Consider the following 16,089-nt stretch of genomic DNA (forward strand, 5'->3'; position numbering starts at 1 on the left):
GATAAAGATAACATGTTATGTTGTCAAAATATAGTGTATGAATGATGCTGTTATCTGGCAGAATATCTGACGCCTCAAGATGTCAACAGATTGCTGGAATAGTCAGAGGAATTGCTTGGTGATTCATTGTTATGTTAATCTCTAGTACTGTGAGGAGTGATATGCTAGCTAATTTTCAACTTATACCTATTACCACTCTTGAGTATGGGTATTACTTTCAAAATTAATCTGTGAGGGAACAGTCCCTCAGTGTATGATAAGTTAGCAGTATGAGCCAAGGGCTTTGCAATTTGTGAAACTGTAAGAGCTATATGTGATGCTAGTACTTCATCTATACCTGCTGACAATTTTCATTTGAGGCTGTCAATCACCTTTAATACTTAACCCTCACTAGCTGTAGTTAATCCATGTTGTGTGCAGGTATTTTTACCTTGATTTTTTTAAATTCAAGGTGTATTTGAGAAATGTTTATAAAGTAATCATTTATGTAATTTGGCAAGTATTTTTGTCAGTATTACTGTTATCAGCATTTGTGCAATTTCCTGTACTTCATGTCTCTTCCCTTTTTACAATTTGCCACACAGAATTAGATTTATTGTCCAACAGTCATATCACGGTGTCATTTCTAAGTAGGTTTGCCTTAGCACTTCCCTTTTGCTATATTTTCTTACAAGTCTTAACATATTCTATAAACTGAGAAATGGGGATCTTTTCATTTGGGGTCTAGGCCTGTTGAGAGTCCTGTGGGAAATGTTACTGCATGACTGCATACTAGGTCCTTTGTGAATGGACTCTGGTCACTTTCTTCAAAAAGCTCTCTTCAAAGTTAGTCATGAACACTGAAGATAAAGCATTGTTAGTACCTAATTGTGAAAGCACTTCTGACCATGATTCATTGTGCAGACTGTTTATAAAACTGGCAGAGATTTCTGCAGAGAAATTTCCTCAGTAAGAAATATAGTAAGGAAAACTCTTTCAGAGTGTAAATATTTTAGGAATAACTGTGTGGTCTCTTCTATAAGAAAGATATACATCCCTTTCTTTCCCAGATATAGAAGGAATTGTAAGGATGTGGGCATTATGATGAGATAGCACAAAATTAATATTAATAATTTGTTTCTCTGTGGTGCCCATATTTGGTGATACGTTGTTTGTAAGACTTTCTGTACTACTTGTTACTCTTTTGGGCCTATTTAGAAGAGGAAACATATTGAAGCTGTGCAGAACATTAAGAAATAGCTCCTTGGATGCAGATTCATTCACAAGGTTTCTATTGAAGTTCCCATTGACTATTATCGTGGCCGCCTTAGTAAATGAATAACCTCCATAACAGCCGATAATTTATTGATGAAAATGTCTGTGTCCCCAGTAGGTGATGCAAACTCAGTGTAGGAATATCAGTACTGTAAAAAAAGATAGATTGCTACTTTATTACTTTATACAGCTTCCCACGAAATTGAGCAGCAGTAGCCTCAATGCTTTTCAATACTCAGTATTTCTGCCTCGTACCTCCTTTTATGTTCAACATTAGGTTTAATAAAAATGCAACTCCTCCACTTTTGACAACATTTCTCAGAACAGACTGGCCAGTTTATAATAAGTAACTAATTCAAAATCCCTGTACTAGTGTTTCATAATACATGTACAGCCAGTATTGTCATTGTTAACTGTAACTTCCAAGTTCAAAAGATTTATTTCTCAAACTCTGTTTATTACAGTTTAAAATATGAAAACCTTTAATGTAGATACAGGTAATAGTTGTACATACACTTTTCTGTGTCATATCTGATCCAATCATTGAGTACTAAAGGTATTCTAAGCCTTGTAGGTATTTTACGTGGCTGCATTCTAATTTTCTCCACAGCTGCTACAGATGAGGCTGCTGCTCCTGGTGTTGGATCTCCAACTGCAGCTCAGGCTCCTCTGTTTTGCTGGTGTAGGGTCCTCTGATGTAAATGATCTGGCCTCTGCTGTAGGTGACTTGATGATTGTCATAGGTGACCCATGCTATGCCATGGCTGACCTGACCTTAGCTGCTGTGGCTGCCATAACTTTTCTGTAGTTCAGTTGGCTGATGATTGGGAAGTTCGCATGTATGTTGCCTTGACCTTCATACATGATTTCATGACTGTGAGAATTTCAATTATCATTGCTTTTTTACCCTTTTTGTTCTTATGAGCAGGTGTTGCTGCAGGGGAGTGTCGTAGGACCTTGCTATTCACAATATACATAAATGACCTTGTGGATGACATCGGAAGTACACTGAGGCTTTTTGCGGATGATGCTGTGGTATATCGAGAGGTTGTAACAATGGAAAATTGTTCTGAAATGCAGGAGGATCTGCAGCGAATTGACGCATGGTGCAGGGAATGGCAATTGAATCTCAATGTAAACAAGTGTGATGTGCTGCGAATACATAGAAAGAAAGATCCCTTATCATTTAGCTACAATATAGCAGGTCAGCAACTGGAAGCAGTTAATTCCATAAATTATCTGGGGTATGCACTAGAAGTGATTTAAAATGGAATGATCATATAAATTTGATCGTCGGTAAAGCAGATGCCAGACTGAGATTCATTGGAAGAATCCTGAGGAAATGCAATCCGAAAACAAAGGAAGTAGGTTACAGTATGCTTGTTTACCCACTGCTTGAATACTGCTCAGCAGTGTGGGATCCGTACCAGATAGGGTTGATAGAAGAGAGAGAGAAGATCCAACAGAGAGCAGCGTGTTTCGTTACAGGATCATTTAGTAATCGCAAAAGCGTTACGGAGATGATAGATAAACTCCAGTGGAAGACTCTGCAGGAGAGACGCTCAGTAGCTCGGTATGGGCTTTTGTTGAAGTTTAGAGAACATACCTTCAGCGAGGAGTCAAGCAGTATATTGCTCCCTCCTACATATATCTCGCAAAGAAACCACGAGGATAAAATCAGAGATATTAGAGCTCACACAGAGGCATACCGACAATCCTTCTTTCCACGAACGATACAAGACTGGAATAGAAGGGAGAACCAGTAGAGGTACTCCGGGTACCCTCCGCCACACACCGTCAGGTGGCTTGCGGAGTATGGTTGTAGATGTAGATGTTGTCTTACAAAACTGTCTGCATAAAAAAGTATTGCATTGACGGCATCACTGCAGATCATGAACTTTATTATTCCAAGATTACCACATGAATTTTCCATGAGATCATGTCTTCACAGCACACTAACAACAAAGAAATTCACTTCACGTGTTTTTCGCAGAGCTCCCTAATAACATTTGCACATTTGCTCTCTTTCCTATACGCACTGTTGACACCTCCAATTCACACACAGTCACTACCCATATTTAATATCATCTTACGGCATTTCAGTACTTCCTCGAGACGGGCTCTAGGATTGGTGATACCCATAACATCATTGCCTTAATTTCTGCTACTTCCCTTCCAAGACTGTAATATAGCATAGCAATGTGGTGCAATGTTTTGATCGTGTTTGTCTGCTGTACTCGTGTATAGGACAGCTTTAGTGCATAACACAAATTACTGCATTATCTAACAAGATTGATATAACTAAGTCAGATTGAAATTCTTTTGCCTCTGATGCTTCGAATCTATTAATGGCCCTTGACATGAATTTCGGATTGCTATACTGCAGTCAGAATGTTTTTGTCCTACAGTACTGTCATTCAGTACAAATTCGTGTTTCCCATTTCTGTCGCAAAATGTATTTAATAGCTCTTCAGTGTCCAAAATCTACTTTTTGCTAATGAGAGTACTTTTTGTGGGTTCTTCACATTTTCAAAAAATTTGGTGATGGCTGTTACTCTTCAATTATAATGCGCGAAATGACAGCAACATGTTTTATTTAATTAATATGCTAAATGTGCCCACCTGTGCAACACAGAACATAGTCTTACCCTTTCAATACATTTTTATGGCACGGAATGCCCTTCATTAGCACACAGTTGTGGATTTCAGCAGAGCAAGTACTATTACATCTATGTGTGACACCATCTTGCCAAAGATTGTATATTCTATGTATTGCTGCAGCTTCATAGAAATGCTATCACTTTGACAGTTTCAGATGCTAAATGTTTTGTGATTGCTTAAAAATATTTCATATCCCCGTAAAAATCTTTCATATTTACTATGATTTTTCCACTGAATGGGAAAACAATTGGTGTTACTTAAATATACATACTTTTATAGCGATATGCTTTTGACATACCAGTTTACTTTAATTGTTATTGGCATGTGTTTCAAACTATTTATAGCTATAAATTTATATCCACAATCAGTCTATTTTGCTACATTTTCATCACAGTCACAAACAAATAAGCATTGAAAATCACTGCAAACCCAAAAATAAAGGAAGTACTGTTGCTGAAAATGCTAATTATGGTAGCATAAAGTGGACTACCATTCACAGTGTCAATGAATTTGAAGTGTATGAGCTAGATTTTCCTGATATTATTTTTATAGTTGTTACCTCTCCAGATGATGCACAGTAATGCACCTACTCCTGTGATGACACCACACGGAATGCAGCCACAGCCAACGCAACAGATGGTTATGGATGGAACGCCACACAGCTCTGGAAGTGGTCCAACAGATGTTGATATCCCTCCAGAGGCCCAGCCACCTGCCCCTTCTGCAACTCTCGTGGAGAATATGGATATGCATGAGTGCACAGCTCATGACCGAGGTACACTGTTTGCATTTATGATTAAATGCAATGTTTGTCGTAACTTAAGGAACAAAACAAAATCAGCATGTGCAGTGAAAACAATGTCAAATTTTACTTGAAATTATATTCTTGAGAAAACAATATTTTACACTCTTGAACATGGAAAAGGCCTGTAGAAAAACTATATAGTGAGGTTGCATTTGAGCCCAACTATGGAAAATGATAGAAATGTGTGCCTCATAATAGTTTGCAAGCAATTAAGAATAGCTTGCACTGTTGTCTCTATCAATTGTCCTCAGAAAGAACAATCCCAGGCAGATAACGACAGAAAATGTCCTACACAGTCATTTGGGATAATCCCCAAGGACCTTGCTATTCTTTAAATATTATGCTCCTCATGACTAAATGGATTCTGTGTAAATTAACATTGTCACATTATGGAATTATTTCTCTTATTTTATTTATAGGAGCTGTCCGAAACAATAATTAAAAAGTAATCTTTTCCCACAAAGCAGCCAAGTTATACAGGGCATAAAGAACTAGTACATATCAGTTTCCTCTAGACTATTGCACATAAATAAAATCTCTACCTAGGGAATTGATATTCATTTGTGAAGAAACGACTAACACATTTTCCATAGTTCTTTGTAAATGCCACCTACTCCTTTCAAGTGAGGATACCACTGATTGGCAAGAGCGTAAGACCATCTTCACAAAGTTTAGTATGTACAGATTGTCTCATGTGCAAATTATTGGAGACCCATACAGAAGTTTAAATCATTGGCAGGCAGTGTTAGTCACTGTGTTTTCTGCTGTAATTCTGTGCAGTATTTTACATGAATTATATCAATCAAAAGATAAATGTTGAACAATCCTACATTCTCTAGTCTGCTTTCAATCTTCCATGTGTACTTCATCAGGAATATTGTTGTTGCATATTTCAGCTTCATTAGTTCCCTAACTGTCTTCATTAAGGCTGGAGGAGGATGTGATCGGAAATAATATGCTTACTGTGGAATTTGGATTGATCTATGTTAACATTATTTTATGTAAGGGTCATTGTATTAGTTTACTTTTTCACCAAATTTTTCCTTTACATTATTTTATTTTTGTTCCTTAACTTATGGCAGACATGATATTTGTGAAATGTTTGTCGTTTTTTTATTCATTAAACTATGGGTGCAGTTGAATACACAAGCTATTTCACTCATGTTTCTGTTTCAGGTTTTGGATTAACAATTTTGTGGTAATTGAAAATTATTGCTAATTCAAGACTAAAGGAAATTCTGTTGCTGAAAATATAAATTGTGGGAATGTGAAGTGGGCCATCACTCAGCTGACAGATACATCTTAGATGTGGCCAGCTAATACATATCTAAAGGTATTTTGTTCTTATCAGGTAGGGAGGATTCTCAGATAGCAAAGGAGTGACTAGTCCCCAAATGCATTCGCACCAAACAATAGTTAATGTGATATGGAAAGAGATGGTGTGTGTAATCAGGCTTTTGAAGGAGACAAGATTATAATAAATGACAGTTAGAGAGTACTATGATTTTAAAAATGAATAAATAAAGAACTACATTAAAAATGTGCGTGGACTGGGATACGAAACAGAACACTCGCTGTTCATGGTAAATGCTCTTGCAGGCTTGCAACCTTTCTTCACTGCTTCATTTCTGTCAATATCTCTCTCCAATACTTTCGGAACTTGCGAATAGCTTTCCCACATACCTTCCTGGACTGTCATTCCTGGAAGAAAACATATTATGGAGCTGATGGTTCAGTCAGTAAGAGTATTGCCCATGAAAGTTAGGAGACAAGATTTGAGTCAAAGATTCGAGACTCAGTTTTAATCTATTATAAAATTTCACAACAATGCGGGTGCCACTGCAGAGTGAAACATTCATTTGTGGAAGCAACACCTAAGCAATGACTGTGTCATTTTCTCCAGGGTAGTCTTTCTTTCAGCAATGGTAGTCCAGCAAGCTATGCAGAACTTATGTGAAGTGTGTAATGTAGTACGGAGCTGATGATGGAATCAATGCTGTGAAGTCATACATGATTCATGCCTTGATAGAACAGTCAAAAAGTGCATTGCTCAGGAAAGGCAAATATCTGTGTCCAATTCTTGGTCCTGTACACAGTGTTACATTATCAGGAAGTTCTTCAACAATGCACACTCCACTGCAGAGTGAAAGATACATGCTAAGATTGGCAAGATCTACAGTCTGTGTGAGCCCTCTGATTGTTTTGTGATTGTGACCAAATTGTATAGTTTATCTTCAAACCATTGAATTGTTAGCAGTGATCTATCGGTAGTGATTGCATGTGGGAAACCAAAGAAATTTTGCCAGGACCTGACACCTCGAAGATGATGAAATAGATAATAACTGTGACAATCTTAGTTATTACCAATAAATACCAGAGTCAGTAGTAAGCTGGGGAAACTGTGGTAATCTTTAAAAAGATGCATGAAGAATTGATTATCAAAATAGCTGGGCTTTAACATACTGGTTAAAAAGAAATACCTTATCACCCAAATTTGTTACAATTATTGTTAATAATCTTATATGTTACTTCCTTTGATTTTGAAAGGGCAAAATGTGGGACGTGTTGAAATATAAATATACAGCAAAAACAGTGCAAATGAAAAGAATCAAAAAGTCAAAAGTAAATTAAAACAAAAGTAGTCCATTAGTAGAGGTAAGACTTGGGGTGTTGTACAGCACAAAGTGTGTTGACTAACAGAACAGAAGATTTCATTATTGACCTATATATTTGTCAACTCATCTTCTGTAATGTCTTTAAAACAATGATTTGGAATGCTTTGTGTTACGATGAATGCCAGGTTGCTCTATAGCTCAGATTCTGCATTATACAGTTATCTATCCAGGTTTGTACATCAAAGAAAGTACCACCTCCATTGGGACCACAAATAGTAAATCACTATGGCATTGAAATCCATCTCGACAACCTCTTTACAATCACTCTTACTCTTTGAGAAAATCTGCAGTAAAAATAATCTGATTTGGAAATTCTGCTTTTTATGCTGTCTTCACTATGTTACTATATACTGTTGTACATTGATGGAGCTTCTGTCTTGTCCTGACAGTGCCAAAAGGCACACCTCACAATTTGAGATCAGTTTAGCTGTTCTGTGTGAGCTTGTGACGAGAGTTGTGCTATTAGTATATTACAATGCAAATTAAACTGACTGGTGTGTTTTAACCATTCTACACAAGTAATACTGTTTCTTCTCAAGTAGATCACAAATCCGGAATGAGATTCAAATGACCATAATCAACTTGCTTCATTTTATAAACCTTTGCTAACATAACTATTGTGTACAACTTCATACAAAGTGGCAAACTGTGGTACTGTCACCACAAGATTACTGTAGTATTTCCCTATGGCAATAAATAGTAATACCCTGATGATAATATGGCTGTGATATAAATAATTGTGCTGTGCATAAATGCGATTTTCTTACTAATCTTTCTTTATAAATGCAGTAACAAAGAGTAAGACATTCGAAAGATTACTGTCTGAGATGCCAGCCAGTGTGAGATTGGTTCTGATCTGATCTTGCACGTTAAAAATATGTAAAATAATACACCATTGATGCTGGAACTTAGGTAATACCAACTCATTATTTGTCATGTACAAAAGAGTTTTGAGATGAGTCAGTGATTTCCCACCCCTATCCCACCTCCCCCAGCTTAATTTGAATTACTTTGGGACAGTGTTGTGCTCCACAGTGAGAGTAGTTGAATAACAACAGATAAAAAGTTAACCAACATTTTCCCCCAAAAAATGGCAAACCATACTCGTTTACTGGTTTATGAATAAAATCTCGTTATCAATTCGTAAGGAACATTCAAAGCAAACAGCAAGCTAAAAGTTTGTGTCACTTTCCTGTAAAGAATATCTGGTCTTCGGTTTTTATATTGCTGTGTTTATGCCACTTTTCCATAAAGAAGATCAGAATGAACATGTGGTCATTATATTGCTGTGTAAACATTGGCTTTTCATAAAAATGTTCCTGAAAGATTAAAACTGTGTACTGGACTGGGACTCGAACCCAGGATTGAGAGTCGTCGTCAGGTAGCTCAGTTGATAGAGCACTTGGGCGTGAAAGGCAGAGGTCTTAGGTTCAAATACTGGTCCAATTGACAGTTTTAATCTGCCAGAACGTTTCATATCAGTGCCTAGTGCAAAGTGAAAAGTCATTGTGGATTGGCTTTTGATATTTGCAGTCATTATTTATAATCATAATCTGGCTTGCTAAGACTGATTTCTTTTTACATTATTCCATCAGCAGCCAAACAGTGACTATGTTGAACATTTCTGCTTATTGTATATGGAAATAATGGTGCATAAAATAAAGCAGTGTTATTTTTAAAGAAAAACTGCAATATTTGAGGTATTATTTAGAAAATGCAATGCATGTACAGAACTGGCTAATGAGTTACAAAAGAGTTTCCATAGCATGTTAGTTGAGCCAGTGTGAAGGCAAGTGGTTCTCTGTAACATCAAGTGAATGATCTGTCACTACAGATGTAGGACTTGAAAACAGATCTGTGTGTAAATAACAAGACATAAAATACTTCAGTTTGTTGGTTTGGGTTGTGTGAAATGTTATCAATCAAAATGAGCATGATAGTTGATTCATTGTACATACACACACTTTGCTCTGCAAAGTTAATTAAGTTAAAGAAGAGATGGATGACCTCAGTTAGATGTTATTTTCATTCAAGAGAAATCATATTTAATCTTGATACAGAGGTATAACTGACAGGCATATCTAGTATTTCCTAAATGGAGGTGGTATTTGAAAACTAAATATGCAGTTTATATGTGTTTGCTGGCCACATTACAGCTCCATCTGTTGGGTGAGTGATGACCTGATACTTTTTCCCAATTTTTCGAGATAATATTAAATTAGAAATTAGCATAATACGCCAGTATTCACATCATGCCCATGACACCTGGTTAGATATGATAATTTTGTCTCCTTCCAAATCCAGTATGCATGTGTTTCAAAAATAACAAAAAATTAAAAGATCTGGTTGAATCTCTAGTTTCTGGAATTTTTAAAATTTGCTTGTACAGGAAAATAGTATATGTGTCTTGGGTATTATTTTGTTATTACTCACAAATACTTTCCTTGGTTTATAACTGCTGATGCAGATTTCAGATTAACGTTTCTTCACTTCTGCAGTTCTATAGCTAACTCTGTCTTGTTTTCCTCCTCCAACTCCCTCCCCCCGATCCCCAACCCCAAATGAAATTAAAATCAGGAGATTCTCTCTCCTCCCCCTCTCCTCTCCTCTCCTCTCCTCTCCTATTTTTTCCTTTCTTCATCAAGATCTAGACATTTGTTAGCCTCCTCTGATTAATCTTAATGTGGCGGCTGTTAATTGAATTTCCACTTTCTTGTTACAAATATTATTATTTTTTCAGAGAAACCTTTCTTTGTTAACAAACTTCTCTCAGACATTTGTAATTTTGTCCAGTCAGTATGTTATGACAGTGCCCAGACTGAAGTAAACAGCTTTAAGGATAATCTATAACCTGAGAATGTTAGTAAAACCATTAATTAATGATACATACACCGAAGAGCCAAAGCAACCGTACACCTGCCGAATATCATGTATGGCCCCCCCGTGAGCACACAGAAATGCCACCTCATGACATGGCACAGACTTGACTAATATCTGAAGTGCTGGAGGGAATTGACACCATGAATCCTACATGGCTGTCCATAAATCCACAACTGTACGAGAGGGAGGAGATCTCTTCTGAACAGCATGTTGCAATACATCCCAGATATGCTCAATAGTGTTCATGTTTGGTGGCTAGTGGAAGTGTTTAAACCCAAAGAGTGTTCCTTGAGACATTCTCTATCAATTCTAGACGTGTGGGGTGTTGCATTGTCCTGCTGGAATTGCCCACGTCCATTAGAATGCACAATTGATATGAATGGATGCAGGTGATCAGACAGGATGCTTACGTATGTGTCACCTGTCAGAGTCATATCTAGATGTATCAGGAGTCCCATATTACTCCAACTGCAAATGCGCCACACCATTACAGAGCCACCACCAGCTTGAACAATCCCCTGGTGACATGCAGGGTCCTTGGATTCATGAAGTTGTATCCAAACCTGTACACGTCCATCTGCTCAATACAATTTGAAACGATACTTGTCTGACCAGACAAAATGTTTCCAGTCATCAACAGTCCATTGTCGGTGTAGATATGCCCAGGCGAGGCATAAAGCTTTGTGTTGTGCTGTTATCAAGGGCACACGAGTGAGCCTTTGGCTCTAAAAGCCCGTATTGATTATGTTTCATTGAATGGTTCGCACACTGACATGGTGTTGCATTGAAATCTGCAGCAATTTGCGGTATGGTTGCACTTATGTCATGATGAAAGATTCTCTTCAGTCGTCATGGGTTCTGTTCTTGCAAGATCTTTTTCCGGTCACAGCAATGTCAGAGATTTGATGTTTTACTGGATTTCAGATATTTTAGGTACACTTGTGAAATGGTCATACGGAAAAAAATCCTCACTTCATTGCTACGTTGGAGATGCTGTGTCCCATGTCTCATGCACCGACTGTAACAGCATGTTCAGACTCGCTTAAATCTTGATAACCTGCCTTTGTAGCAGCACTAACTGATTTAACAACGATGTCGGACACTTGTTGTCATATGTAGGCATTGCCAACCCCAGCGCCGTATTCTGCCTGTTTACGTATCTCTGTGTTTGAATATGCATGCCTATACCAGTTTCTTTGGTGCTACAGTGTGTATTGTATCATGTGTTCACTTAATTCAAATTTATCGTTTTCAATAATACCAGTAAATTGTGTTAGTTAAAAAGGCCCTGTAACTACTTAATTGTAGCACTTGTACCATCTCCAAGAGCATTTTATTGTCAGGAATATCATCTTCTGGTAAATTCTGCTGCTTCAGTTTGATTTCTTCATTACCTGTTTCTACTTTATATGCTGTTTTTCAGAATAACTTTTGTATTGTGTAGCTATTGTAGATCTGGCTGTTTGCCAAGTGAAGAATCATGGTTGCTTGGATTAGGAGTGTACAACATCTTTGACCCCAAGATGAAGAATCCTTGTTAACATGCAATAGATGTTACTCTGGTAAGTCTGATTAACTTAGCAATGATTCAAACACATTTCAAAGGTATTTCACTGCAACAGATACAGATCAGGGAATAATTTATTCGCTCGTCAACCAGTAGGCCTGTCTTGCACTCTATTTAGGCAACAGAAAAAGTGGGAAGTTTCGTAACAGTGCAAAATCATTTTGGAAATTATGTTTTGCTGTTATTTCTCACAGGGGACTGTGTGTGGAATTGGGAAAGTAGAGATAGAGGTGGTTTGTTGTGTTGTCTTGTCATGTGGTCTTCCATCCAAAGACTGGTTTGATGAACCCTCTTGCAGCGTACAGCCACTCTAACCTGCTTACCGTAACAGTCGAGCCTTAGTTTCTCCTCTAAAGCCCCCCCCCCCCCCCCTCTTTCTACAGACAAGCACACTTGTACATGATCTCACGATCGCGGCCCCCCTCCCCCTCTCAGGGCACACACACAGGCCACTCCCTGCCCCCACTTCTTCTTCCCTGTTCTAACCTAACTATGCATGTGGTATGTATAAAACTATTCCAGTGATTAGAATATTTCTTGCAGTATGAAACTATGCCCCAGTGGTGACTAACTATAAGTGACTATTGATGACTGTAAGAACATCGCTCAAGGTGTCTAAATAATTACTGAAAGAGTTTCTCTAATACCTATGAAACTGCTTGCATAGGATACTCATTACAAAATTTTAAAATACAGAGCAATTACTGTGCATATTTAATAATAACATAAAGGGCAGAATGGTAGCCGATACATATTTGATAGTGAAATTATTTTAAGTATTGGCTGTATTGTATTAAAATGGTGTTAGTATTAGGGTGTTTCACACTTTTTTCACTGTTTTCTAGCAATTCTCACTTAAAATATTCTAAAAAGTAAAATCTTATTTTACATATTTCCCACTAGCCTACCCTTTCAATAAACACACATCTTTTCCCCAAAAAAATCATTGCCATCAATTTCGGGTTTCAACCAGCTTTTTGTACCTAGTATTTTGTGAGTTTAATCGCTTTGCAGGGGCACTTCAAACTCTGGCACCTTTTTCCCTAGTTGGGATGTTGTCCCACTAAGTTTCGCCACACCTCGCTGAAGGTTAATTTTGGCACAATGTTCATACAAAAATATCTCAGGATCACATAGTAACCTTTGCTCACATGAGGCAACACTTCCACAAATTTTTCAAACTGAAGTGACCCAACCAGACAATTTAATTCCTCTGACCTTGAAGACCTCACAGTACTGCCTCCTACCACCTTCAATCATCAGTATGGTGAGGTTGTTGGCAATGTCTCTGGATGTGCCTGTTGATCCATGCCTACAGTATTTTGTATTAGTGGAGAATAATCTGCACTTATCCCTTACTTCCGTTGCCATAGCAGTCTTCTCAAATTGTGTTCTCAACCTGACTGGAGATTACTGTCCCACCCTGTCGTGACATATCGGGTAACAGGCCCCTAAGGAAGGTGTCAGGTGCCCTGTCATTGGCTTCGTTCAGTGTAATCTTATTCACCTCATCATTCTCACCTAACTTGTATGATTGTACATTATGTATCCTATCTGCAAAATCTTCCATTGTTTCACTGTGTCTTTTCATGATTCTGCTTAATCATTTCCAAAACAACCTTGCCCTGTGTTGCTCCCTATATCATTTTGGAGGCCTTGTTCCAATTGCCCTAATGACTTTGGATTTTTATTGCCTCTGTACACCTAACAAAAGTTTTACCTCTCCCATCAAACATAACCTTGTCACTTGCAACAACTGATTATCTGACCAACACTCACCCCTTCTGATCTTTTAAGGTCCTGCACAAATGACACCAAATTTTCAGTTGGCTTGTCAGAAAAGGGAGTAATCAGATTGGATCTAGTTCAGCCTCGGTTGGCTGGATTGATAACTGCTCATCCTTAATTGCCATTTGCTGTAGTAACTTCATTTTATCTATGGTTAACTGTGCTAAGTTATCCAGTAACACCTGCAATGTCACTGCGGAAACACCATGTGTCTGTGAACTCTGCTATTGTGAAATCTTCAGCGCCTGCTCACTAAAAAGTACAACATAGTTCTAATCAACATCACCGTGTACTCTACACCTTGCCATGCACCATCTGGATTCAGTAAACTGCCAAGCAGTATAGCCATAATGACAGCACACAAAAAATTCTGCCAGCACTGATTCTGCATAAGATGCACTGTACCCTAGCAGGTTCCAGTGAGAACATCTTACTGGCTACAGACAGTACTCCCTACAGTTCCCACAAAACTGAGACACATCAGTAGGTCCCCCTTATTTGACAAATGTAACTTTCAAGTTCCATTGTATGTCATACCTGGATGCCATCTCTTCTGCACACACAAGTAGAATCAACAGTTTGCTCCCTCATCCCACTGTGTGATGACACTGCAAGCTGTGACTGTGTCATTGTGCGGGTGAGCCTTCTGATGTCCACTGAAGTTGACTTCAACACATCTGAAGTCGAAAGTCAACCTGGGGGGAGGGGGGGGGGGGTCATGATATGCCACTTCTATGCAGGACTGGTCAACGGCAGTGGGTCGTGGCGAGGGCGCAGCCCAGTGCCAGCGTAGTAAAATAGCATTTACAACTCAATTTTTTACAACCCATGCAGCTATACTCTGATGCCATGGTGAGCGGCCACACATCTTACGGTGCAGGAAGCGCATGTGGAGTGGTGATGGCTGGTGGCCAGCCAGTGGGTACTGACATATGAGCCCCAGAATGCTGATGCCTGCAGCCAGCTAGCAACATACGTCCCACTTCAGTGAGCCGTGCCTTGTCCAAGTGGTGAAGTGATGCAGAGGAAGATTGGTATTTCACTTGCAGTGGATGTCACCCTCCCAGTGGAAATCCTGCTTTTACTAATGGCTGTGTAAAAGCGCTGATTGCAGTACTGCTCTGGTCACAACCTGTTGCACCTTGGGCAGGAGTCGAGCTGCTGCTGGGGCAAGCCTGAAGTGGCACACTAGTGGAGTGGCACGAAGTCCCAGAAGACAGACTTTGTGCTAATAGTGTGTGCCATAGTGGCAGCTGGCCGGTCTCATGGTGGCTGCTTGCTGACTCATGGTGTGGCGGTGTCTGGTATAGCCCCCTCTGGCAGTCACTCGGCTGGGCCTTGAATATCTCTGCTAAAAAGTCACAGCTATTTACATGAGATAGCGGCTCATTTGTTGTTCCCATGTGCCATCTAGACATGTTCCTGACACATTTTCATGATCCCTAAGACCCTATCTTACCATTGCAGCCGACTGTGGTGGCTGAGCGGTTCTAGGCACTTCAGTCCGGAACCGCGTGACTGCTGCGGTCACAGGTTCGAATAATAATAAAATGCGGAGTATACTCGGTGTAGTAGCCACCAGAAAGATCGCGGGAGGCGCACATTGGCACGGCGCGTCACGGACGGTAGTTGCCGCCAGTAGAGTCCCGTCCACCAGAGGGCACGCGAGAATTCGGACGCGACCTCTGCCGGCGTAACAACAAGAACAACAACAACTCCGGCAGGACAGGCCGTGCGCAGTCAGTCAACATCGGGCATGCCTAGGACACAGTCCCGGTCTACGCTAAGTGAAGTGCGACGTAACGTGAACAGTGTTACTACACAATTGGCGATGAGTAGGGTCGTTCTTTCGCGTGTTGCGTCGTTGTTCCGGTTTCGCAGTTTCTCGACGGCATGGAGGATTTGGTGCGGGTTTTGGTTGCACAGCAGACGGAGCTCATGGCCACCATGAAACAAGTGCTTCCGGCGTTGCTCTCCACGCCGTCTGCTCCGGCGCAGTTCCCTCCTCCCTTTCCCCCGTATGACGAGACGGCAGAGGATTGGGACGCATATGAACATCGCCTTCGGCAGCATTTCCAGGCGTTTCATGTTGCCGATGCGGAGGTATGTCGTGCTCTCTTCTTGTCTTGGATATCTCCCTCGCTGTATCAAGTTTTGTGGCAGCTAGCGCCGTTGCAGGAACCCTCGTCCTTGTCGTTTGACGCATTGTGTTCATTGCTGTCTTCATATTATCGCCGCCGCACGCATGTTGTGGCGGCTAGGGTCGAGTTCTATCTATGGAAGAAACAGCCCCATCAGTCTTACCGGGCGTGGGCCGCTACCCTGCACGGTCTTAGTCGCAAGTGTCATTTTGTCACGGAGCAGTCGCGGGAGTCGTATGCCCATGTTATGGTCCGCGACGTCATTGTTCGTTCGGCCCCTGATCGGGAGGTCCGGCAACGGGCCCTGCAGTTAGAAGA

General features: G+C 39.8%; 1 protein-coding gene across 1 annotated transcript in view; it reads left to right on the top strand.

The window, feature by feature from the left end:
* LOC126176968 (protein bric-a-brac 1-like) overlaps positions 1-16,089 on the top strand; it is a 267,469-nt gene that overhangs the window by 162,127 nt on the left and 89,253 nt on the right. The window contains exon 5 of the mRNA XM_049924174.1: positions 4,483-4,690. Within this exon, the coding sequence (XP_049780131.1) occupies positions 4,483-4,690 (208 nt within the window). The remainder of the gene's footprint in view (positions 1-4,482; positions 4,691-16,089) is intronic.

The sequence above is a fragment of the Schistocerca cancellata genome, chromosome 3, assembly GCF_023864275.1.
Source record: "Schistocerca cancellata isolate TAMUIC-IGC-003103 chromosome 3, iqSchCanc2.1, whole genome shotgun sequence".
Lineage (NCBI taxonomy): Eukaryota > Metazoa > Arthropoda > Insecta > Orthoptera > Acrididae > Schistocerca > Schistocerca cancellata.